The sequence below is a fragment of the Oncorhynchus masou genome, chromosome 12 (genome assembly GCF_036934945.1).
Source record: "Oncorhynchus masou masou isolate Uvic2021 chromosome 12, UVic_Omas_1.1, whole genome shotgun sequence".
NCBI classification, from domain to species: domain Eukaryota; kingdom Metazoa; phylum Chordata; class Actinopteri; order Salmoniformes; family Salmonidae; genus Oncorhynchus; species Oncorhynchus masou.
The window spans coordinates 23,824,606-23,851,137 of NC_088223.1; the positions used below are offsets into that span (position 1 = coordinate 23,824,606).

At 43.0% G+C, this 26,532-nt stretch overlaps 1 protein-coding gene across 1 annotated transcript; it reads left to right on the forward strand.

Annotated features, from left to right (window-relative positions):
• LOC135549717 (four and a half LIM domains protein 3-like) lies at nt 1-25,674 on the forward strand. Its single transcript, XM_064979945.1, has 6 exons — nt 1-138; nt 20,642-20,821; nt 21,872-22,046; nt 23,760-23,929; nt 24,080-24,266; nt 24,847-25,674. Exons 2-6 carry the CDS (start codon nt 20,666-20,668, stop codon nt 25,005-25,007), a joined length of 849 nt encoding a protein of 282 aa, XP_064836017.1. The 5' UTR covers nt 1-138; nt 20,642-20,665; the 3' UTR covers nt 25,008-25,674.
• The last annotated feature ends 858 nt before the right edge of the window (nt 25,675-26,532 follow it).

Consider the following 26,532-nt stretch of genomic DNA (forward strand, 5'->3'; position numbering starts at 1 on the left):
TGTTGCGCACAGGAGGTAGTAGGCTGCACGATGCATTTCACATTCGTTGAAGTTGAGAAGGGTTCAGCACTGCGTCGGATCTTGACTTGTCAATATTTGGAGTCAATTTTACTGCCAGAGAAAAGCTGCAAGCTACAGGTTGGTGACCTAAACAAATAAACTACATTTGACAAAGTTCCCTGACCCGAAAGGAGCTGTAAATTGGTGGTATGATATCTTACAATCATTTGTATAAGTTTCATAACAAATAATAACAAAATTATGAGAGCGGATAAGATCAATATTTGATTGAAAACGAGATTAAGTGAATAGTCTTGTTTATCCTTACTTTTACTTGTCTACATTTTAGTCAATGAAGCACCTGGATAATACAGTTGGTGATGCGAATCGAGTCACTTGGCGAATCGTCCGTTATTAGACCCTTTAGTTCTAGCCTACTGACTATTTTATCTTATAAAATATGTGTTATATGTTAACTATTGTCATAAATTGAGAAAGGTATTTGTGCTTATTTTTATCAAGGGAACAGAAATTTGCGTAACGTTTTAGGTCAAGATATCTGGACACTCGACGTCCACAAGACAGATCACAGCTCGAGAGATCTTTCTCACAACTCACCTGTGTCTCAGACAGTACAGTATTCGAGCTGAGAAACTCTGTGATACGTCTATCATACACACACGATTCGACATGAAGCAGATGCACAAACACAATGCTTGTTAGAAGGAACATTCATTGTTGTTGTTTTTGTTGTTGACACAAACCACGGGCAGAGAATGGAATTTGTCTTCTCTCTCTCTCATGCTCTCTCTCGGTTATTTATCCTCTTTATCTCTCTTTACACTTTATACATCCTGTTGCTCAGATTCTTAGCATCTGTCCCTTCTCTCCCAAGGAACTGGACTGACAGGATATATGGTAGGATGTAGCCTAATTATATATGGTAGGATGTAGGAAATTAACTGAGGGGTGTGGGGGTTGGGGTTAGTTGCCTTGGACAGAGGCACACACGTTTATAATTGATACCTAAGACCACACCACAAACAGACCTGCAGACCATTTTGAACAGGTATGATTTAAAGAGAGAACAGGGAGTCTTTTAAAGAGACGGGCCCCTCTGTAACATTTGCCCCCAAGTCAATCTCTGGTTTGAATTACATGGATTCTGACGCATTAATGTTGAACAATAACACACGTAACATATTATTTGCTCACACATTCAAACTAAGAGCTTGATTAACAGTGTCCTGATATGGTGGGGGGAGACATTGTGTAACAGGAAGAAGACCGTTTAATATACACTGTTGTTTTCAACTGTTTTACTTTTGTGTGATTTCCTGGCGTTATTGGGCATCGCAATAAAAACTGTTCGGACAAATTCTGTGTAGGACACCTATGCAGCCATCTCAATTAGCCAACATCCTTAAGAGTAATGTCATGTCTTATACTTAAGATTGCAAGTATTATTTTCCCAGACACTCACCATCGTTGGCACCAAATGGAATAGTTTCTGCATGTATTCAGCAAACTCTATATCCATGTCATCATGTGAGTTGGACCCACTTTGGGTGTAATTAACATAGCTCTTTGATTACTTCAACAATTGGCTTTTTATGAGGAGTCTTTCCCTGTGAGTAACCAGCAGAAATGTGGTGGTTACCAGAGAGAACTGCTTCATTATTTTTAGAAAAGGAGGAATTTGCCGTTTTTAGAACAGAGGGAGGATGGAAGAAAAATGCATTTGCTGTTTTTTTCAATCCCAACATTGAACCCACCACATGATTCTGCCACATTCTGACCACAGTCTCATTCCTCTGACATTCCTCTTATTGGGGAAGGTTGGGTCTGTGTACAATCATTGGAGCAGAGCCAAATGGTTTCCAGGACTTCTGGAGATGGACAAGTCTTTCCCAGGCTGGGAATACATCGTCAATAGCAACTTATTCCCCATATAGTGCACTACTTTTGGAATAGTGCCATTTGGGACATAACCTGGTACGGGCTCAGGCCATAATTAGGGACATTGACCCATAGGTTGTAAATGATTCATTATCATTATCACACTGTTGTTTCTGTTTCCATTTCCTCCTTGCTTGGCTGGTTCTAGAGTGTCACTTTTCCCACCATGAACAGCAGCAATGGAAGATTTAAACGGAGTTGGGTTATGCCCTCCTGTCTCTTTCCCCCTTCTTTCTCTTTCCTCCTTCTTTCTCTCTCTCTCTCTCTCTCTCTCTCTCTTTCTCTCTCTCTCTTTCTTTCTCTCTCTTTCTCTCTCTCTCTTTCGCTCTCTCTCTCTCTCTTTCTCTCTGTTTCTCTCTCCCTCTGTATCCCTCTCTCTCTCTCTCTCTCTCTCTCTCTCTCTCTCTCTCTCTCTCTCTCTCTCTCTCTCTCTCTCTCTCTCTCTCTCTCTCTCTCTCTCTCTCTCTCTCTCTCTCTCTCTCTCTCTCTCTCTCTCTCTTTCTCTTTCTCTTTCTCTTTCTAATGAATTTGGTCCCATTCATTCATTGTGTCCAGAAACATGTGCATTCCACTCCATCTCCACTCCACCATTCCTCAAACTCCCTCTCTCCCAACAAAATTATGTTTGGGGCCTAGAACCATTTATCTCAACAGTCCTAAAGTGCTTACACATGTAGATGTTACTCAAAAACATAGACAAATAAATCTTCCAGCATCCATGAAACAAAGGCAACAGGCTGTAGGGTCGCCAGGGGCTCTGGGAAAATAAACACAGTTGATACTATTAACACCTGGGGTCTGGGGTTGGATGGATGCTCGCTCTACTGGCTACCAGCATCTGATGCTGGGAAAATATGTTTACATGCATATTTGTTTTGGATAATGACTGACTGCTGATTGTGCACATCAAGCAAACTTTATTTATTTATTCTTTGGCCGAATTCCCACTGTAAAATAATCCAAATGAAACATAGCCTGTTGCCAAAAGCAACTTTGCTTCAGAAGAGGATGCTAGTGACGTTTCCTGCCTTCTTATCTCCATGACTACCTTTTACTAGATATAGGAGATTATATGTATTCCACCTTTTCAATTGATTTTCATCCGTTTATCTTCTAATTTAAAGCACATATTTGTTGTTATCTTTACTAGACTGACTTCTACACCATGTCATACTCAGGCCTTTCCCTTTCTTTGTTCATGAAGACAGCATAAGTTTACCACACAGAGCGAAGAAGGCCTTGGCACAGTGACATATTTTGATTTGTTGTCAGATTTGGCCTTTTGTTTTAGTACACACCAGAGGTGGTGCGGGAGGGACGTAGTTCTAAGAAGGCTTTCAGCTGCATCTTGCGTTGTTCCCTACGGGGTATAAACAGCCAGCTGGGGGCCCAAAGCTAAACACAGCCAAGCACGTACCCTCTCATTCATTTTGCTTTTTTTGTTCCTCAAAGGGCAGGTAAAAGATTACAGGCTCAGTATTTCTGTGTTAATGTCAGCAAGGGATTTTTTAATTACTACCCTACGAGCAGGTGGAGTCCGTGTTTGTCATTCAATTCAGATAAGAATGAAGATTCGGTAAAGTCTTCACTTGTCTTGAGTTGATAGTATCATCATCGCCCAGTCTGTGTTTCCCAGTGCAATTGTGTCTCTTTTCAACACATTGATTCAAGTGATCTCCCAAGGACATTGGCAAAGGAATGTTGGACTTGGTCGATGTTCAAGTATCCAAAACGAGATGTTTTGCAACCTGTGTCTCAAAACATCCCGTTTGGAATGCATATCAACTTGATGAGAGCAACCACTGTTCATTTTGGTTTGTGTGTGCGTGCAGGCAGCTAACAGTGCTTTCTGATCTGGCAGGAAGTCAGTCACTTCACATTGGGTCTCTTTGTACTGGGATAAAAGAGAGAGGGAGCAGTCATCTGACCGATGGCTGTAAGGGACAAGCCTTTCCTTTTCTTCTGACAGAATTTATGGCCCCAACCATGAACATTTTACTATAGCTACAGGAGCTTTTAATGTGTTTATAGCAACTTTAATAGCCCATCAATATCATTCTCTGTGAGAGCTGTGTTGTGTGACCCAAAAATGTCTAACAAAATGTGAACTGTTCTGGGCAGGAACATGTTTAAACATAGGCTAATTTATTTATCTGTTATTTTACCAGTTAAGTTGACTGAGAACACATTCTCATTTGCAGCAACAACCTGGGGAATAGTTACAAGGGAGATGAATGAGCCAATTGTAAACTGGGGATTATTAGGTGACCATGATGGTTTTTTGAGGGCCAGATTGAGAATTTAGCCAGGACACTGGGGTTAACACCCCTACAATAAGTGCCATGGGATCTTTAATGACCTCAGAGAGTCAAGTCACCCGTTTAACGTCCCATCCAAAAGACAGCACCCTACCCAGGGAAGCATCCACAATCACTGCCCTGGGGTATTGTGATATTTTTTTAGACCAGAGGAAAGAGTGCCTCCTACTGGCCCTCCAACACCACTTCCAGCAGCATCTGGTCTCCCATCCAGGAACTGACCAGGACCAACGCTGCTTAGCTTCAGAAGTAAGCCAGCAGTGGTATACAGGGTGGTATGCTGCTGGCTAATCTGGTTTCATGATAAATACATATAAAAGCAAAGTGGGGTAACTATTAAATTACAGCTGACAGTGTGATCACGCTCTCTGTAGCCCATGTGAGTAAGACCTTTAAACAGGTTAACATTCACTTGACCCAGTCATTCACTGACCCAGTCTGTAATACCTACATGTTTCAAGAAGAACATCGTAGTCCTTGTGCCCAGGAAAGCCAAGGTAAATTATTATTGCCTCTTAACATTCACTTCTGTAGCCATGAAGTGCTTTGAAAGGATGGTCATGACTCACATCAACACCATCATCCCAGACACCCTGTATCCACTCCAATTCGCATACCGCCCCAACAGATCCACATATTATGCTATCTCTATTGTACTCCACACTGCCCTCTCCCACCTGGAAAAGAGGAACACCTGTGTGAGAATGCTGTTCATTGAATACAGCTCAGCGTTCAACACCATAATGCCTTCCAAGCTCATCATTAAGCTAAGGACCCTGAGGTTGAACATCTCCCTCTGCAACTGGATCCTGGACTTCCTGACGGGCCGCCCCAGGTGGTTAGAGTAGGCAACCACTCATCTGCCACGATGACCCTCAACACAGGGGCCCCTCATGGGTACGTGCTTAGTCCCCTCCTGTACTCCCTGTTCACCCATGACTGCGTGGCCCCGCACAACTCCAACGCCATCATTAAGTTTGCTGACGACATGACGGTGGTAGGCCTGATCATCGCCGACAACGATATAGGTAGAGGGTCAGAGACCTGGTAGTGTGGTGCCAGGACAACAACCTCTCCCTCAACATCAGTAAGACAAAGGAGCTCATCATGGACTATGGGAAACGGAGGGCTGAGCACGCCCCCATTCACATTAACAGGGCTGTAGTGGAGCGGGTCGAGAGCTTCAAGTACCTTTGTGTCCACATCACTAAGGATCTATCATGGTCCACACACCAACACAGTCGTAAAGAGGGCACAACAACGCTTCTTCCCTCTCAAAAGGCTGAACAGTTTTGGCATGGGCCCTCAGATCCTCAAAATGTTCTACAGCTGCACCATTGAGAGCATCTTGACTGGCTGCATCACAGCTTGTTATGGCTACTGCTTGGCATCCGTACGCAAGGCGCTACAGAGGGTAATGCGTATGACCCAGTACATCACTGGGTCCGAGCTCCCTGCCATCCATGTGGTGTCAGAGGAAGGCCCTATGAATGGTCAAAGACTCCAGCCACCCAAGTCATAGACTCTTCTCTCTGCTACCATATGGCAAGCAGTAGCAATTCACGAAGTCTGGAACCAACAGGGCCCTGAACAACTTCTAACACCAAGCCATAAGACTTCTAAATAATTAAACAAATAGCTATGCAGACTATCTACATTGACCTGTTTTCCACAAACTTATTTGGACTCATCACATACAGCACAGTCAAAAGTTTGGATACCTACTCATTCCAGGGTTTTTCTTTATTTTTACTATTGTTCTACACCATCTCAATTGGGTTGAGGTCAGGTGATTGTGGAGGCCAGTTCATCTGATGCAGCACTCCATCACTCTCCTTTGGTCAAATATCCCTTACACAGCTTGGAGGTGTGTTTTGGGTCATTGTCCTAATGATAGTCCCATTAAGTGCAAACCAGATGGGATGGCATATTGCTGTAGAAGTAAAGTAAAAAGTACATTATTTTCTTTAGGAATGTAGTGGAGTAAAAGCTGTCAAAAATATAAATAGTAAAGTACAGATACCCACAAGAACTACTTAAGTAGTACTTTAAAGTATTTTTATTTAAGTACTGTACACTACTGATTGCTCATATTTCTTGGCCCAAGCAAGTCTTCTTCTTATTGGTGTCCTTTAGTAGTGTTTTTGTTGTTATTGCAGCAATTCGACCATGAAGACCTGATTCACATAGTTCATGTAGAGATGTGTCTGTTTCTTTATGTGTCTGTGAACCATTTATTTGGGCTGCAATTTCTGGTAACACTAATGAACTTATCCTCTTCAGCAAAGGTAACTCTGGGTCTTCCTTTCCTGTGGTGGTCCTCATGATAGCGCCTGATGGTTTTTGCAAATAAGGCCAAATAAGGCTATCTTCTGTATACCACCCCTATCTTGTCACGATTGGCTCAAGCGCATTAAGAAGGAAAGAAAGTCCACAATTTAACTTTTAACAAGGCATACCTGTTAATTGAAATGCATTCCAGGTGACTACCTCGTGAAGCTGGTTGAGAGAATGCCAAGATAATAATGAAAACCCATTGAATTAGTAGGTGTGTCCAAGCTTTTGACTGGTACTGTATGAATTTAGGGTTGGATCAGAATCACTGGTATAATCACTGGCCAGAACGGAGAATTAAGTAAAACCACAAGTCCAAATTCCTATCTCTATCGATGGCTAAAAAAAAGGAAAAGCGCCGATTCTTGGTAGCTAGCTAGCCACCAGAGGACAACAACACAACAAGATGCAATTTTTTCCTGTCAAGAATGACATTTGACTTGTGATGTAATTGGTCTGAACTCATTCTGCACATACTGAGACAAAGGGGCGCTGTTTTGTTAAAGCGGATCCTTTCTCCGGTGTGAATGGCAGGAAATGTATGAAACACAGAAAGATTATTTATCGAAAGATACATTTTAAAATATTTTTTTTTCTTGGTCAATTTTTTGGGGAAGCCTGGCCTCCCCTTGGCATCCATGAATACATGCCACTGGTGTAGAGGGAGAGATCAGAACGCAACTGAATGAGCGAGACACAGAGGTGAAAGGGAGTTTAATAATAAGTCATGTTTGATGCATGGCTTGGTTTCTTTATTGTTTTACCCCACAAATACACATGTACAAACGGAACACTAAAGTCAACGTAAATGAATGTTGTCTTCAAGACGAAAGTTTTACCCAATAGTTTTACAGTATTTGAAAAAATATATACAGTGGGGCAAGAAAGTATTTAGTCAGCCACCAATTGTGCAAGTTCTCCCACTTAAAAAGTTGATAGAGGCCTGTAATTTTCATCATAGGTACACAGATGACAGACAAAATGAGAAAAAAAATCCAGAAAATCACATTGTAGGATTTTTTATTTATTTGCAAATTATGGTGGAAGAGAAGTATTTGGTCAATAACAAAAGTTTCTCAATACTTTGTTATATACCCTTTGTTGGCAATGACAGAGGTAAAACATTTTCTGTAAGTCTTCACAAGGTTTTCACACACTGTTGCTGGTATTTTGGCCCATTCCTCCATGCAGATCTCCTCTAGAGCAGTGATGTTTGGGGCTGCTGCTGGGCAACACGGACTTTCAACTCCCTCCAAAGATTTTCTATGGGGTTGAGATCTGGAGACTGGCTAGGCCACTCCAGGACCTTGAAATGCTTCTTACGAAGCCACTCCTTCGTTGCCTGGGTGGTGTGTTTGGGATCATTGTCATGCTGAAAGACCCAGCCACGTTTCATCTTCAATGCCCTAACTGATGGAAGGAGGTTTTCACTCAAAATCTCACGATACATGGCCCCATTCATTCTTTCCTTTACACGGATCAGTCGTCCTGGTCCCTTTGCAGAAAAACAGCCCCAAAGCATGATGTTTCCACCCCCATGCTTCACAGTAGGTATGGTGTTCTTTGGATGCAACTCAGCATTCTTTGTCCTCCAAACACGACGAGTTGAGTTTTTACCAAAAAGTTATATTTTGGTTTCATCTGACCATATGACATTCTCCCGATCTTCTTCTGGATCATACAAATGCTCTCTAGCAAACTTCAGACGGGCCTGGACATGTACTGGCTTAAGCAGGGGGACACGTCTGGCACTGCAGGATTTGAGTCCTTAGCGGTGTAGTGTGTTACTGATGGTAGGCTCTGTTACTTTGGTCCCAGCTCTCTGCAGGTCATTCACTAGGTCCCCCCGTGTGGTTCTGGGATTATTGCTCACCGTTCTTGTGATCATTTTGACCCCACGGGGTGAGATCTTGCGTGGAGCCCCAGATCGAGGGAGATTATCAGTGGTCTTGTATGTCTTCCATTTCCTACTAATTGCTCCCACAGTTGATTTCTTCAAACCAAGCTGCTTACCTATTACAGATTCAGTCTTCCCAGCCTGATGCACGTCTACAATTTTGTTTCTGGTGTCCTTTGACAGCTCTTTGGTCTTGGCCATAGAGGAGTTTGGAGTGTGACTGTTTGAGGTTGTGGACAGGTGTCTTTTATACTGTTAACAAGTTCAGACAGGTGCCATTAATACAGGTAACGAGTGGAGGACAGTGGAGCCTCTTAAAGAAGAAGTTACAGGTCTTTGAGAGCCAGAAATCTTGCTTGTTTGTAGGTGACCAAATACTTATTTTCCACCATAATTTGCAAATAAATTCATAAAAAATCCTACAATGTGATTTTCTGGATTTGTTTTTCTCATTTTGTCTGTCATAGTTGAAGTGTACCTATGATGTATATTACAGGCCTCTCTCATCTTTTTAAGTGGGAGAACTTGCACAATTGGTGGCTGACTAAATACTTTTTTGCCCTACTGTATCTGGTTAAAGATCACATTTGACGTCCGTTCGAATGCTCAAGTACTCGATACTCATGCCCATCCCTATAAAATAATATTGTTCCTTGAGTTTTGTTGAGTTTAGAGTGACGAAAAATATCTAGCTAACAGCTAACTGCTCTCGCAAATCTCATCATTGAGACCAGCAACAGTACGGATGCAGCGCGAAAAGCGCAGGGAGCGTGGGACAAACAGAGACGAGCAGCTAATGCATACTAACAAAGAACCTATTTTTTTCTTATTTTTTTTTCGGGCAGAGCCTTCAATTTGGCAAAAGCATTCTGGCCTGTGTAGGGCTGGGCCTGAACGTTGCATATATGGGTAGGACTCAGGCATAAAATTCATGCTTGTGCAGGGCTCTAATTTGAATGTCAGTGGAAAGCGCAATACATCACCCAGCACATGTCAACAAGCACAACCAGCTGATGAGTCTTTTTTTGAATCCTCGGAAGAAACTGGTAATGTTATCATAGGCTACCTACACACTACTGTAGGATTGTTCATTTCATACAAAGACTCCTTTCTCTTTTCTCTTGCTCCTAGGTGTCATGGGGTTTCATCATGGAACATTCTGGGTTGTAAAGCATAGGGTACACTAGACTCCTCTGCTGGGAAAATAAACACACCGGGTGCATCCCAAATGGAACCCTAATCCCTTTACAGTACACTACTTTTGACCAGAGCCCCATTGGTCCTGCAGTAGAACTCACATGGCCCATGCGGTTACAACTGGCTCCGCATTCTGAAAAAATGTCAGGTTAGAAAGAAAACAATTTCAGAGAACCTTGAAGGGACAGAGAGCGGCCTGGTCTGTTGTTGGGCCATGTGGGAGACGAAGAGGGAGAGTATGTTCTGCTGTCTGGCTCACAGTACAAAGCCTTCAGAGTTGGTGACTCCGATTAATCTTTCACCAGCATAGACAATATATCACTGAAGAATATCCACGTGTCCGCTGTGGCTGGAGGTGCGAAATGCAGAGTTATAACAGAAGTGTGCTAGGAGAGAAAAACACGTGTCCCACTGATGGATTTCTGTTTGACTTAACCACTCACTGAGAGCAGGACGCAGAGACACAGATACATTTATATATACTGAACAAAAATATAAACGCAACATGCAACAATTTCCAAGATTTGACTGAGTTACAGTTCATATAAGGAAATCAGTACATTTAAATAAACTCATTAGGTCACAATCTATGCATTTCAACTGACTGTGCAGGGGTGCAGCCATGGATGGGCATGGGAGGGCATAGGCCCACCCACTTGGCAGACAGGCCCACTAACTAATAGGGATGTAAACAAATTTGTGCACAAAATATGAGGGAAATAAGCTTTTTGTGGATACATAAAATTTCTGGGATCTTCTATTTCAGCTCATGAAACATGGGACCAACACTTTACATGTTGTGTTTATATTTCTGTTCAGTGAAGGGTAGGTCCAATGCATCTGTGGCTCTGAAAACAATGATGCTAGTCAGCTGCTCTGTGTTACGATATATGTAAGTGTGTGTACGTGTATTTGAATGTGCCCATCCTGCTGTTCATTCTTTTACTCCTTGCTCTATTTTTGAGGCATTCCCTCTAAATGGTTTCTATACCCGGGTCACGTTCATGTGTAACACAACCATCAGTCGTAAGGATGAGGAACCACAGAGGGAGTGTATCCATGCCGACGTGGCTCATTCAGGGTCAGTCATCTCCTCTACAGCTGGAAAGGACATGCTGTTTGGGAATAGCTCTTTGTTGTTCAGTAGCTATTACTATAACAGAACGGTCTGGACATTGCATAAAAGAGCTGAAATTGAGTTTAAACCAAGATATAAATATTGTCTGTGGGTGGGTAGACGCAATAGATAAAAATTATCCAACAGAAAGGGAGTGGTTTGTATTTTGATTATGATCAGACATATACATTTTTATGGTTAACAATTTGAATCACTTTCAAAGATAGAAAGGAATGTCATAATGCTTATACTTGTCGACACAACAGGTGGAGTACAAATAACGTATTTGCAGATGTCGTGCTGTGTGGGGACTATGCCCGGAAGGAAGGCCATTGTTGTATCAGTGCAGTGGTTTTAGGGATGGATGAACTAGAATAGCTAGAAGCCTAGCCTCTTGAGAGACATTAGCAGGGGAAGTCAAGCTGATTTCCACCGCTCTCACAATAAACGGACATGAAACAGATATGGAGTTTGATGGACTTGTCTGTTTTGTGTTCCGTCCAAGTGTCTTTGACCTTGTAAAGCCTCAAACCTCTTTAGGCTGATGCAGCCTAGCTGATGGGGGAGGAGGATATGGCTGAATGTTCCCATTACAAATGCTCTGCTGCTATGACATTTTGTGGAGGTTAGCCAAGTTTTCAGTTGCTTGATTATAAACAAAAGAGACAAATAGGGTGGATAAAACAGAAGTTGTTCTTTCGCCAGGTCTTCTGTCTTGTGTGCTTGCCATCATGTATAAATGGTGGCAATAATGGTAAATAAAGTCTGAGGCTAGCCATTTGAATGGCACGTACACCCCACTGCTGAAACTACTCCTTAATTGACCAGACGCAAATAACTTATGGGTTCTAGTACATTTAACTCAATACCTGTAAAAAACAACCGCAACTGTGGGATGGAATTCCTTTCATGAGCAATGGTTGATTCCCCCTGTTTTATATCAAGCCAACCCTGTGTGTGCAAAATGCATTTCCAAGAAATGAGGTCTGCTTCATTAGGAACTCCATGTCTGCGTGCCAAATGGGACCCAATTCCCTATAAAGTGCACTACATCTGGCCAGAGCCCTTTGGGTCCTGGTCAAAAGTAGTGCATTATACAGGTATTGGGAATAGGGTGCCATTTGGGATTCAGTCCAGTTCTTGGGTTCAATCACCACTAGGACATGGAGCCTGTGAGGCTGTGATTTCAGCTCTGTCTGCTGAGTGGGAGCTGCTAAACCCTTCACCCCAGAGCTTTCCCTTCCATTCACTCCCCCTTTAAAACCTACCGCCTGAATCTCCGCTGCACATCATTGAACCCACAATCCGTCTCCGCGCTCCTTGCTTTTTGACATTCTGAAAGCATTTCAAGGGTTTTCTTTTCCGTGAAAAGAGGTTAAATATAATAAACAAAATGTCTTCCAAGAGAAACATTTGTGTCTGCCTTTAGAGTCTCTGTCAATGCCATGTTCCTGACATTGTTTTCTTGAGCCTGTATTACCTGAACTCTTGAGACTTTTCTCCACTCATGTAATTCCAACCTTTATCCCCCCACTTTTGCTACTCTACACTATGTATGCTTCCCAAATGGCACCCTATTCCCTATATAGTGCACTACTTTTGATCAAGGCCCATACGGTTCTGGTCAAAGTAGTGTACTATGTAGGAAATAGGGTGCCATTTGAGACACAGACCATATGTACCCTTTTGGACCCTATTTGCCCTTCCCGTTCCATAGGAAAGCTACTGGGGTACATGTATCTGACCTCGTGTCACATACTCTAGCAGCTCCCTACAGACTTAAGAAGCAGCCGGAGGGTGTTATGATTGTCTCAGTATAGTAGAGCTGTCAGGCTTATTTCCATCCCGTCCTCCCGATTCACCACATGAGATGTCAATCACCTGATTAGAACATGTAATCAGGAATGTTTCCCAGGGTGAATCAGGGGCCTTGGCAGCATGGGTGCCAGATCTGTTTTATGTTCTCTTGCCAACTTCTTATGGAATTGTAATGCAAAACCTTGTTTGGCTTGACAATAAAAATGGAGTGTTCAAAATCACAGATCTGGGACCAGGCTAGGACCTTTGAGGTCCATGGTGTCTAAACAGCAATAAGTTAAGCTGATCTGTTAGTATGCCGCTGACAGAATGTGCAAGGGCAGTGTGTGCAATATGTATTATGTATTTGGTTGTACGAGACGTGTACAACATGTATGCCATGGGTAACGTGCAATGTATGTTCTACAGTGCATTCAGAAAGTATTCAGGCCTCTTGACTTTTTCCACATTTTGTTACAGCCTTATTCTAAAATTGATTAAATGGTTCCCCCCCCCCCTCATAAATCTACACACAATAAACCATAATGACAAAGCAAAAACAGTATTTTAGAAAATGTTGCACATTTGTAAAAAAACAAACAACTGAAAAATTACACAAATATTCAGACCATTTACTCAGTACTTAGTTGAAGCACCTTTGGCAGTGATTACAGCCTCAAGTCTTCTTGGGTATGACACCACAAGCTTGGCACACCTGGATTTGGGGAGTTTCTCCCATTCTTCTCTGCAGATTCTCTCAAGCTCTGTCAATGCAGAAGGGGAGCGTCGCTGCACAGCTATTTTCAGGTCTCTCCAGAGATGTTAGATCGGGTTCAAGTCCGGGCTCTGGCTGGGCCACTCAAGGTCATTCCGAGACTTGTCCCGAAGCCACTCCTGCATTGTCTTGGCTGTGTGCTTAGGGTCATTGTCCTGTTGGAAGGTGAACCTTCACCCCAGGCTGAGGTCCTGAGCGCTCTGGAGCAGGTTTTCATCAAGGATCTCTCTGTACTTTGCTCCATTCATCGTTCCCTCGATCCTGAATAATCTTCTAGTCCCTGCCACTGAAAAACATCCCCACAGCTTGATGTTGCCAGCCCCATGCTTCACCGTAGGGATTGTGCCAGGTTTCCTCCAGATGTGATGTTTGGCATTCAGGCCAAAGTGTTCAATCTTGTTTCATCAGACTAGAGAATCTTGTTTCTCATGGTCTGAGAGTCCTTTAGGTGCCTTTTGGCAAACTCCAAGCGTTGTCATGTGCCTATTAGTGAGGAGTGGCTTCTGTCTGGCCACTCTACCATAAAGGCCTGATTGGTGGAGTGCTGCAGAGGTGGTTGTCCTTCTGGAAGGTTCTCCCATCTCCACAGAGGAAGACTGGAGCTCTGTCAGAGTGACCATTGGGTTCTTGTTCACCTCCCTGACCAAGGCCCTTCTCCCCCAAATGCTCAGTTTGGCCAGGCGGCCAGCTCTAAGAAGAGTTTTGGTGGTTCCAAACTTCTTCCATTTAAGAATGATGGAGGCCACTGTGATCTTGGGGACCTTAAATGCTGCAGACAGTTTTTGGTACCCTTCCCCAGATCTGTGCCTCAAAATATTCCTGTCTCGGAGCTCTACGGACAATTCCTTCGACCTCATTGCTTGGTTTTTGCTCTGACATGCACTGTCAATTGTTGGACCTTATATAGACAGGTGTGTGCCTTTCCGAATGATGTCCAATCAATTTAATTTACCACAGGTGGATTCAAATGAAGTTGTAGAAAGATCTCAAGGATGATCAATGGAAACAGGATGCACCTGAGCTCAATTTCGAGTCTCAAAGCAAATGGTCTGAATACTTATGTAAATAAGGTATTTCTGTTTTTTATTTTTAATACATTTGCAAACATTTATAAACAACTGTTTCCATTATGGGCTATTGTGTGTAGATTGATGAGGAACAATTTGTAATTAATACATTTTAGAATAAGGCTGTAATGTAACAAAATTTGGAAAAAGTCAAGGGGTCTGTATACTTTACGAATGCACTGTATGTTGTGTGTGTTTTGTACAGTGTCAATTTTGTATACAGCAGCAGACAATTTCCCCCTCTGGGGCATTAAAGGTCATCCTATCCTACTGTTGACTGGTTGCCTTGGATACTTACTTGTAGGTACATACATTTTTTTGTTGCATGGGAATCTCTCTCTCGCTCCTCTCTCTCTCTCCTCTCTCTCACTCCTCTCTCGCTCTCTCTCTCTCTCTTTCTTTCTCCCGCTCTCTTAATTTCAATTTAAGGGCGTTATTGGCATCGAAAACCTATGTTAACATTGCCAAAGCAAGTGAACTAGATAATAAACAAAAGTGAAATAAACAATAAAAATGAACAGTAAACATTACACTCACAAAAGTTCCAAAAGAAAAAAGAAATTACAAATGTCATATTACGTGCAAACAGTTAAAGTACAAAAGGGAAAATAAATAAACATAAATATGGGTTGTTTTTACAATTGCGTTTGTTCCTCACTGGTTGCCCTTTTCTTCTGGCAACAGGTCACTAATCTTGCTGCTGTGATTGCATACTGTGGTATTTCACCCAAGAGATATGGGAGTTTATCAGAATTGGATTTGTTTTGAATTCTTTGTGGATTTGTGTAATCTGAGGGCAGCTCAGTTTCCACCTCATTTTGTGGGTAGTGTACACGGTTTTCTCTGTTTTCTCAAGAGCCAGGTCCCCCTACTGCGGCCTTTCTTAATAGCAAGGCTATGCTCACTGAGTCTGTACATAGTCAAAGCTTTCCTTAAGTTTGGTTCAGTCACAGTGGTCATGTACTCTGCCACTGTGACTGTTTAGGGCCAAATAGCATTCTAGTTTGCTCTGTTTTTTTTGTAAAGTCTTTCCAATTTGTCAAGTAATTATCTTTTTGTTTTCTCATGATTTGGTCTAACTGTCTAATTGTGTTGCTGTCCTGGGGCTCTGCGGGGTCTGTTTGTCCCAGGACCAGCTTGCTTAGGGGACTCTTCTCCAGGTTCATCTCTCTGTAGGTGATGGCTTTGTTATGGAAGGTTTGGGAATCGCTTCTTTTAAGGTGGTTGTAGAATTTGCATGCTCTTTTCTGGATATTGATAGTTAGCGGGTATCGGCCTAATTCTGCTCTGCATGCATTATTTGGTGTTCTACGTTGTACACAGAGGATATTTTTGCAGAATTCTGCATGCAAAGTCTCAATTTGGTGTTTGTCCCATTTTGTGAATTTTTGGTTGGTGAGCGGACCCCAGACCTCACAACCATAAAAGGCAATGCGTTCTATAACTGATTCAAGTATTTTTAGCCAGATCCTAATTGGTATGTCGAATATTATGTTCCTTTTAAAGGCATACAAGGCCCTTTTTGCCTTGTCTCTCAGCTCGTTCACAGGTTTGTGGAAGTTACCTGTGGCGCTGATGTTTAGGCCGAGTTATGTACAGTTTTTTGTGTACTGTAGGGCAAAGGTGCCCTAGATGGAATTTGTATTGGTGGTCTTGAGAACTGGACCTTTGGAACACCATTATTTTTGTCTTACGGAGATTTACTGTCAGGTCTGACAGAATCTGTGCAGAAGATCTAGGTGCTGCTGTAGGCCCTCCTTGGTTGGGGACAGAAGCACCAGATTATTAGCAAACATGACGTGGATGCTACACTACAGGACTGTTTTGGTAGCACAGACTGGAATATGTTCTATTATTCATCCAACGGCATTGAGGAATACAGTCATCGGCTTCATCAATAAGTGCATTGATGACGTCGCCCCCACGGTGACTGTACGTACATATCCCAACCAGAAGCCATGGATTACAGGCAAAATCCGCATTGAGCTAAAGGCTAGAGCTTCCGCTTTCAAGGAGCGGGAGACTAATCTGGACTTTTATAAGAAATCCCACTGTGCCCTCAGACGAACCATCAAACAAGCAACGCGTCAATACAGGATTAAGATTGAATCCTACTACACTGACTCTGACATTCACCAGATGTGGCAGGGCTTGAAAACTATTACGGACTACAAAGGGAAACCCAGACGCAAGCTGCCCAGTGACGCAAGCCTACCAGACGAGCTAAATGCCTTTTATGCTCGCTTCGAGGCAAGTAACATTGAAGCATGCACGAGAGCACCAGCTGTTCTGGATGACTGTGTGATAATGCTCTCGGTAGCCGATGTAAACAAAACCTTTAAACAGGTCAACATTCACAAAGCCGCTGGGCCAGACGGATTACCAGAATGTGTACTCAGATTATACGCGGACCAACTGTCAAGTGTCTTCACTGACATTTTCAACCTCTCCCTGACCGAGTCTGTAATACCTACATGTTTCAAGCTGACCACCATAGTCACTGTGCCCAAGGAAGCCAATGTAACCTGCCTAAATGATTACCGCTCCGTGGCACTCATGTCGGTAGCCTGAAGTGCTTTGAAAGGCTGGTCATGGCTCACATCAACAGCATCCTCCTAGAAACCCAAGACCCACTCCAATTCACATACCACCCCAACAGATTCACAGATGACACAATCTCAATCGCACTCCACACTACCCTTTCTCACCTGGACAAAAGGAACACCTATGTGAGAATGCTGTTCATTGACTACAGCTCAGCATTCAACACCATAGTGCCCACGAAGCTCATCACTAAGCTAAGGACTCTGGAACTAAACACCTTCCTCTGCAACTGGATCCTGGACTTCCTGATGGGCCGCCGCCAGGTGGTAAGAGTAGACAACAACATGTCTGCCATGCTGATCCTTAACTCTGGGGCCCCTCAGGGGTGTGTACTTAGTTCCGTCCTGTATTCCCTGTTCACCCACGGCTGCATGGCCAAACACGACTCCAACACCATCGTTAAGTTTGCTGACGACACAACAGTGTGATCACTGACAACGATGACGAGATTGCCAGTTCTCTGACCTCCTCCCTATAGGCTGTGTGGTGACAGGACAACAACCTCTCCCTGAATGTGAGCAAGACTAAGGAGCTGATCGTAGACTACAGGAAAAGGCGGTCCGAACAGGCCCCCATTAAAATCGATAGGGGCTGTAGTGGAGCGGGTTGGGAGTTTCAAGTTCCTTGTTGTCCACATCACCAACAAACTATCATGGTCTGAACATACCAAGACAGTCGTGACGAGGGCACAGCAAAACCTTTTCCCCCTCAGGAGACTGAAAAGATTTGGCATGGGTCCCCAGATCCTCACAAAGTTCTACAGCTGCACCATCGAGAGCATCCTGACCAGTTGCATCACTGTGTGGTCTGGCAATTGCTCGGCATCTGATCGTAAGGCGCTACAGAGGGTAGTGCGAAAGGCCCAGTACATCACTGGGGCCAAGCTTCCTGCCATCCAGGACTTATATAAAAGGCGGTGTCAGAGGAAAGCCCATAAAATTGTCAGAGACTCCAGTCACCCAAGTTATAGACTGTTTTCTCTGCTACCGCATGGCAAGCGGTACCGGAGCGCCAAGTCTAGGATCAAAAGGCACCTCAACAGCTTCTACCCCCAAGCCATAACACTGCTGGAAAATTCATAAAATTGCCACCGGACAATTTACATCAACCCCCCCCCACCTCCCCTCCCTCCCATCCCTTCCCTTGTGTACACTGCTGCTACTCGCTGTTTCTTTGTTACCTATGCATAGTCACTTCGCCCCCACCTACAGGTACAGATTACCTCAACTAGCATGTACCCCGCACACTGACTCGTTACCGGTTCCTCCTGTATATAGCCTCATTATTGTTATTGTTATTGTGTTACTTTTTATTTTAGTCTTCTTGGTAAATATTTTCTTCTTCTTGAACTGCACTGTTGGTTAAGGGGTTGTAAGTAAGCATAAAGTCTACACTTGTTGTATTCGGCGCATGTGACAAATAAAGTTTGATTTGATTTAAAACAGTAGACATTTGACTTCAGATTCTAGTAGGGTGAGGCAGAGTGCTGCAGACGGTTCTAGTGCCCTCACCAATTCATCTATGTATATGTTGAAGAGGGTGGGGCTTAAGCTGCATCCCTGTCTCACCCCATGGCCCTGTAGAAATAAACGTGTGTTTTTTGCCAATTTTAACCTCACACTGGTTGTTTGTTTACATGGATTTTATAATGTTGTATGTTTTTCCCCCAATACCACTTTCCATCAATTTGTAAAGCAGGCCCTCATGCCAAATTGAGTCAAAAGCTTTTTTGAAATTAACAAAGCATGAGAAGACTTTGCCTTTGTTTTGGTTTGTTTGTTTGTCAATTAGGGTGTGCAGGGTGAATGCGTGGTCTGTCGTATGGTAATTTGGTAAAATGCCAATTTGATATTTGCTCAATACATTGTTTTCACTGAGGAAATGTAAGAGTCTGCTATTAATGATAATCCCAAGGATTTTCCCAAGGTTGCTGTGACGCATATCCCATGGTAGTTATTGGGGTCAAATTTGTCTCCAGTTTTGTGGATTGGGGTGATCAGTTCTTGGTTACAAATATCGGAGAAGAGGCCAGAGCCAATGATGATGTTAAAGAGTTTAAGTATAGCCAATTAAAATGTGTGGTTTATATATTTTATTATTTCATTGATGATACCATCAACACCACAGGCCTTTTTGGGTTTGTATTTTGTCCTGTAGTTCATTCAACGTAATTTGAGAATCCAGTGGGTTCTGGTAGTGTTTAATAGTTGATTCTAAGATTTGTATTTGATCATGTATATGTTTTTGCTGTTTGTTCTTTGTTATAGGGCCAAAAAGATTTGAGAAGTGGTTTACCCATACATCTCTGTTTTGGATAGCTAACTCTTCGTGTTGTTCTTTGTTTAGTGTTTTCCAATTTTCCCAGACGTGGTTAAAGTCTATGGATTTTTCAATTACATTGAGCTGATTTCTGACGTGCTGTTCCTTCTTTTTCCGTAGTGTATTTCTGTATTGTTTTAGTGATCCACCATAGTGAAGGCGTAGGCTCAGGTTTTCTGGGTCTCTGTGTTTTTGGTTGGATAGGTTTCTCAATTTCTTTCTTAGGTTTTTGCATTCTTTATCAAACCATTTGTCATTGTTGCTCATTTTCTTCAGTTTTCTGCTGGAATTTTTTTGATTTGAAAGGGAAGCTGAGAGCTGAAATATATTGTTTAGGTTTTTTACTTCCAAGTTTACACCTTCACTATCGCAGTGGAACGTTTTGACCAGGAAGTTGTCTAAAAGGGTTACAATTTGTTGTTGCCTAATTGTTTTTTGGTAGGTTTCCACACTACTTTCCTTCCATCTATAGCATTTCTTAATATTATTCAGTTCCTTTGTCTTTGATGCCTCATGATTGAATATTGCTCTGTTCAAGTAGACTGTGATTTTGCTGTGGTCTGATAGGGGTGTCAGTGGGCTGACTGTGAACGCTCTGAGAGACTCTGGGTTGAGGTCAGTGATAAAGTCGTCTGCAGTACTACTGCCAAGAGATGAGCTGTAAGTGTAACTACCATAGGAGTCCCCTCGAAGCCTACCATTGACTATGTACATACCTAGTGTGCGAAAGAGCAGCAGGAGTTGTGACCGGTTTTTGTTGGTTATGTTGTCGTAGTTGTGCCTAGGGGGAATATGTGGGAGGGAAGGCTGTCACCTTCAGGTAGGTGTTTGTCCCCCTGTGTGCTGAGGATGTCAGGTTCTTGTCCAGTTCTGGAATGTAGGTCACCACAGACTAGTACATGTCCCTGGGCATGGAAATGATTAATTTCCCCCTACAGAATGGAGAAGCTGTATGGGGATGGGGATTCTAGTGGGGGTAGCACACAGGAGTACATTTTTCTCCATTTCTAGCCAAATGTAAAATATTCCTGTTTTGATGAATTTAATAGAGTGAATTCGGCCTGCTCTATACCAAATTAGCATGATACTTGTAGGATGACAATGTCTGTATTAATGATTTCTCTCTCTCTCCTCATTCTCTCACGCCCCTCACTGCCCCTCCCCCTCATCCCTCACACGTTCACAGCGCTCTCCTCCTTTCCCTCTTCCTTTGCTCTTCAAACGTTCACTCACTGTGGTTGTGATGTTTCCTTTCAGGAGGTGAATCAGGGATAAGACAACATGAGTGACCGTTTTGACTGTGGCGAGTGCAAGGAGTCCCTGTACGGACGCAAATACATCCAAGTGGAGGACGTTCCCCACTGCATCCCTTGCTATGACCGCCTGTATGCCAACACATGTCAGGAGTGCAAGGAGCTCATCGCACACAATGCACGGGTAAGCATAACCTGTATGATCTGTCTTTGTGTGTGTGGGTGTAAATGTGTTTAGCATATGTTGTGTGTATGAATGTGTTTACATGTGGCAAGTGTCTACAGTTGTTTGAATGTGTGCTCACTTCTGAGGTTTTACTTCTGTGTACGTACACAAGTGTGTGCGTGTGTGTATGTGTGCATTTGTCCTTGTCCATCTGTTCGATTATAATGGCTTCTAAAGAGCTGGAGTTCTTGGAAAACACAACTTTCCTGCTCTTTTGGCTAATACCAAGACATCTGAAAATCCCCTTTGAGCTGCTCCAGGCCGACATTAAGGCCTTTTGGTTAGAGTCAAATGAAAACACAGGGCTGAAGGGAAAACCCTTAGACGCCACAGGGCACGGGTGACCCCTGAGTTATGGACTCTCTCAGAGGGACTGGCAGTAAATACATCTCCTGTTAGCTTTGGCCCTCCTCCTCCTCCACACAATATTTACAGCACTCCTCCCTCTCTGTCCAATTCCCTTTTACTAACACTGTGAGAACCCACCAACGTGTCAAATCAAATGGATTATTATTGTTTTCACCCCGAACATAAAGCGAGACATTAATCATGCGATGTGTGTTAACAGTGTTTGCTTGCACTACAGTTGATCTGGAATATAAGAGGTGGATTATAAAAAAATCTCTTTGTGGACACTGTTTCAATATTTACTCAAATGGTTTATATTGAAGTTAGAGTTATTCACTAAAACCTCCTTGTTAACAGATCTAATCTAGCTCATTGTCATATAAACATAAATGATGAATGTGAACCAGAGAAGGCTGGTGGATGAAGATATAGAAGGACGGGCTCATCGTAATGGCTGGAATGGAAGGAACGGAACGGAAAGGTGTCAAACACATCAAACACATGGTTTCCATTTCCACTCCAGCTATTACAATGAGCCCGTCATCCGATATCTCGGCCCACCAGCTACCATTAACATGAATGGTCTTTCAATCCAAATATTTCGGACTCTGACCTGCCTTGCCTGGGTCCATCCCTCTCACTCCTCCTCTCCCTCTCCAGGAGCTGTTCTATGAGGACAGACATTACCATGAACACTGTTTCCGTTGTTTCCGCTGCGATCGCTCCCTGGCAGACGAGCCCTTCACCAGCCAGGAGGAGGCGCTGCTGTGCAACGACTGCTACTGCAATGAGTTCTCCTCCAAGTGTGTGGCCTGCGACAAGACCGTTATGCCAGGTACACAAACCTGATACTGTTTACCATGATTAGTAGGAGGTACTAATCAAAACTCTCAAAAACGTGCAGGGATACATGACAACACCAGTGGAGGCTGCTGAGGGGAGCAAATTGAATGGCATCAAATCATGTGTTTGAAATATTTGACAACATTCCAGTACCATTACCATGAGCCCGTCCTCCTGTGCACAACACCCTTTGACATTATTGAGCTGAGTCGAGCTGAGCTGTGCCGCGCTAGGCTGGTTACACATCCATCATAGTTGCTGTGGCATAAAAGTGCATTAAAAAGGCCTAACTGGTGATGCTTTGGCCTGTGGTTACTCAAGTCCTGTTCTCACACCTACAGACGCAGGATCATAATTTGATCACACTGTTGCAAGAGAACTTTTCCGCAATGCAGGATATTAAAACTTGTAGTGTATTTGAGGTTTAAAAAGGCTTCTAAAGTTTGTAATTTAGTTTCCTGCTGTAGCAAACTTGCTCAAATGAAGATCCTATATCTGTATCAATGCCAGGTGTGTAATACCTGGGAAACCTCTCTCATGGTTATTACAGAGTAAGCAGCACTGCTTCAGTCAGTGTCACTAAAGGGTAAACGTAAGGGTTCTCACATCCAGTTGTGGACGGCATAGGCTGTGTCCAAAATGGCACCCTATTCCCTATGTAGTGCACTACCTTCAGGGCCCTGGTCAAAAGTAGTGCACTACGTAGGGAATAGTTTGCCATTTGGGACATTCCCATAGAAAGGCGAATGCATTTTTGTTGTTGAGTAGCTAGGGTGTGACACAGCTTAGATGTGACATTGCAATTGTCTGTTCGCTCGACTGAAAGTGCCTCACTGTTGAATTCTGTCCCCAGGGTCTTTGTGACTGCATGGCAGCATTACGCTATCAGCGGGGGTGGGCTTCAAGATGCCTGCAAATTACATAGGGTTTAATCTGGACAGGGTGGGGTGTTATTTCTCCACAGTTTCTGCAGAACTGAGCAGTCGTTTTGTTAGGTTTCTGTAGTGGAACACAGTGAAACACTACACTGTGCCCTCGCCCTTTAAAAAAATTCAGGCGGTTACACGTTCCACTGGCCAACCTCCCCACGTGTGCATTTCAGGTCCCAAAGCTCGTAAAACAAGAGCAATGATTAAGAGGTCTGATGTTCATTTTCATAGGCATGGCTCACTGTTTTATTTTGGCTACTTTTATTACCTACATGGAGGAAGTGTGTATTTGTGGAAGACCAAACTGCACATGCTTAAAGTCAGAGGTTCCAATAACAGTCACCCATAAACCATAATTCTGAAATACCTCCTTTCATAAAGCCATTCGGCCCTGACTTGATGTAACACCACACAAGCGTTATTGATAGTAAAATACTGTAATATTATTTATACTTTATGAGATGACTGGGAGGTATATTGAGTCTGTGTACAAACCGGTTCAGTTATTACTGAATCATCCTGTTTTGGCAATAGCAATAGTGTGAGCACTTGGAGATTATGCAATGCTGAGGTTGGACAATCTAACCCAGAACTAAAGTGGCTGACATGGCACACAAACTTGGGATGACTACTCAGATGATGACTCTTGCAGACAGACTGAATTATACAAAACCTGTCTGTGTCTCTTTCTCTTTGTCTCTATTGCTCTCTCTCTCTCTCTTCTTTCTCTCTCTCTCCTCCCTATCTATCCCCCCTCTCCCTCCTCCCTCTGTCAGGCTCAAAGAAGTTGGAGTATGAGGGCTCTGCATGGCACGAGAACTGCTTTGTGTGCCATGGCTGTGAGAAGCCCATCGGTGCCCAGTCCTTCATCCCAGACAAAGACCACTACTACTGTGTACCATGCTACGAGGGCAGGTTTGCCCCGCGATGCAGCCACTGCAAAAAGGTGAACCAGGGTCTCCTCAAATCAACTGCTAACCTTCATTATCCTCTCCCTGTCACTGTTAGTGACATGCTCACAGTAGTAGATAGGTTCCTTGTGAAAAAGACTTGCTAGATCAAGTGGGTGAGGTTGATGGGTATGTATCCTCCGTAGGCACTGGCAACAGGGGGTGTGAGCTACAAGGATGAGACATGGCACAAAGAGTGTTTCGTGTGCACAGGATGCAAGATCCCACTGGCCGGCCAGCCCTTCACCTCCCAGGGAGACACGCCCTACTGTGTCAAGTGCTTCAGCAGCATCTACGCACAGAAGTGTGCCTCCTGTAACTCGCCCATCACAGGTTAGTACATTCTCCATTTGACTAGATAATATGAATTGATTTGAGACACTGTTTTGTCCGTTAATGGAACCTAATATAGCCCATAGAGCTCTGTTCAAAAGGAGTGCACTATAGAGGTAATAGAATGCCATTTGGGATGCACACAATGTCTTCCCCATTATGTCACTTTGTACCAACCCAGGCAAATGCCAGAGCACAGACGTACTGTAAATATACTAGTAAGGCTTGCGGCTATGTTTAGAATGCCAATGTTTCAATTAAACACAGGGACTTATGAGACCTGGCAGATCCTCAGCAGGGCTATTATTGTAGCCAGCCATATAATAACCCACAGAACTTAATGTTCAGAATGTAATTTCTTTGTGTTATGTAATGTCTCTCTTACTGCCCAGCTGTCAATCCAGGTGAGAGTCAAAGGTCTCTTTGCAGATGTAGACAATGTCCCAAACGGCACCCTATTCACTTTATAGTGAACTACTTTTGACAAGCGCCCATAGGGTTATATAGGAAATAAGATGCCATTTGAAATGCAACCGTACTCTATTATAGATGCTAACGAGTGTGTTTTATTTCCCTCCAGGGTTTGGCGAGGGGAAGTATATTTCTTTCCAGGATCGTCAATGGCACCAGCCCTGCTTCAAGTGCTCCCGCTGCTCCGTCTCTCTGGTTGGGGCTGGCTTCTTCCCCGACCGTGACCAGATCCTGTGTGGAGACTGCAACAACGACCAAGAAGACCAATGAGAATCACTGTCTTCGTCCTTCAACTGCACCTGACCAATCACAAATGTACAGTAATAGCTAACAAGTTTGTAACACAGTGGTGTCCACTTCCAGATTTGTTAACATCTACAGTACAGTACAGAGAGCATCTAAACCTCAACATATTAAAGCAAACACTACATTTTATACTACATCACCTTAAATATATTTATATTTTTAAAATTAAATCAGCATTGCATGTATTCTGTTAAACTGCCTTTACAACATAAATCACATTGAAATGTATGTTGAAATGTATGTTTTAAGTCAGCAAACAAGTATGATGTAACTAAAGCTTTTCCTCTTGTAATTTGTAATATATTTTTGCACACAAATACATTTAAAAACAATTTTTCTAAGGTATCGTACATATTAATGCACCTGACCTGGGCTCTGCTGAAATATGGTGTTAGTGATGCACATATAGTATGAACTAAGTGCCTTAACAGCTGTATTTTATTGCAGCAATATAAAAAATGATCCAAATGTTGTCAGAGCTCAGCTTGTCAATAATATTTAACATTTTTGTATTCTTTTTATATAAACCAAGATTGCCTTTCTTGCCCTGTTTTTTTTATGCTGTATTGTAACTATTGTGTAGTGTTACTACTCTAAAGAAATAAAGCGTAATTTATTTACTGTAATAATGCACTGGATCAGAATAGTGTATTTGTAAAGATGAATATATTCTATTTCTCAAAATGGGCCAAAAGAAGCCCTCCATAAGGCTTCTTTGCTGTGTGTACTGTCTTCTGATGAGAACAGCCTTCAGACTTCTGCGTACATTACACATGACTTTCCTTACTCAACCCCGGGTGTGAACAGATTTGATAATTTTTCATTGATTGTGCCAGGGTGTTGGTGCCTAGTGGCCACTCCCTGGAATCCAGTGAGGGTTCAGGCAGACCAACACAAAACACATTGTAGCAGAGGTACAAACTGTCCCCAAAAGGCTGATTAACTCTTTATTCAATGTGGAATGTAGTTTTCTTCAAAATACCCAATGACTTGCTGAAGCCACTTTAAAAAGCTTGACACGGTCTACACAATGGATCCAACAGTTCTATGTAGTGTTGTGCTCCGTAGCTCCGTTTGTGTAGACTTGGAATTCACGAAGCATGGCACTATGGCAACTTCATAGCTCTATGAAAAAAAGCCCATGCCCTCCATATGTACCTCACAAGACTACAGAGAACAAAAGGTAGCTGGCATTTTAAACCAAGTTGTTTCTACAGTTAAAAACAGATATGTTGGGTCACGTGGGTCGAAAGCGAGACACAAGAATGTTCACACATTCTTACAAGATTGACAACAACACGTGTGTTGTAAATTCAACTGAGGTTGACAGGAAGTGAGGGGCCTAGCCTCTGAAGTCGCAAGTGGATGTGCTTGAGGAGCCACCCCTCTGGGACCAGTGTCAACACCCAGGTCAATGCAGTGTGTATGCATCAGTCAAGAATGGGGCTGATAAACACTTTCATATGCATGATTCCTATATGCATGATTC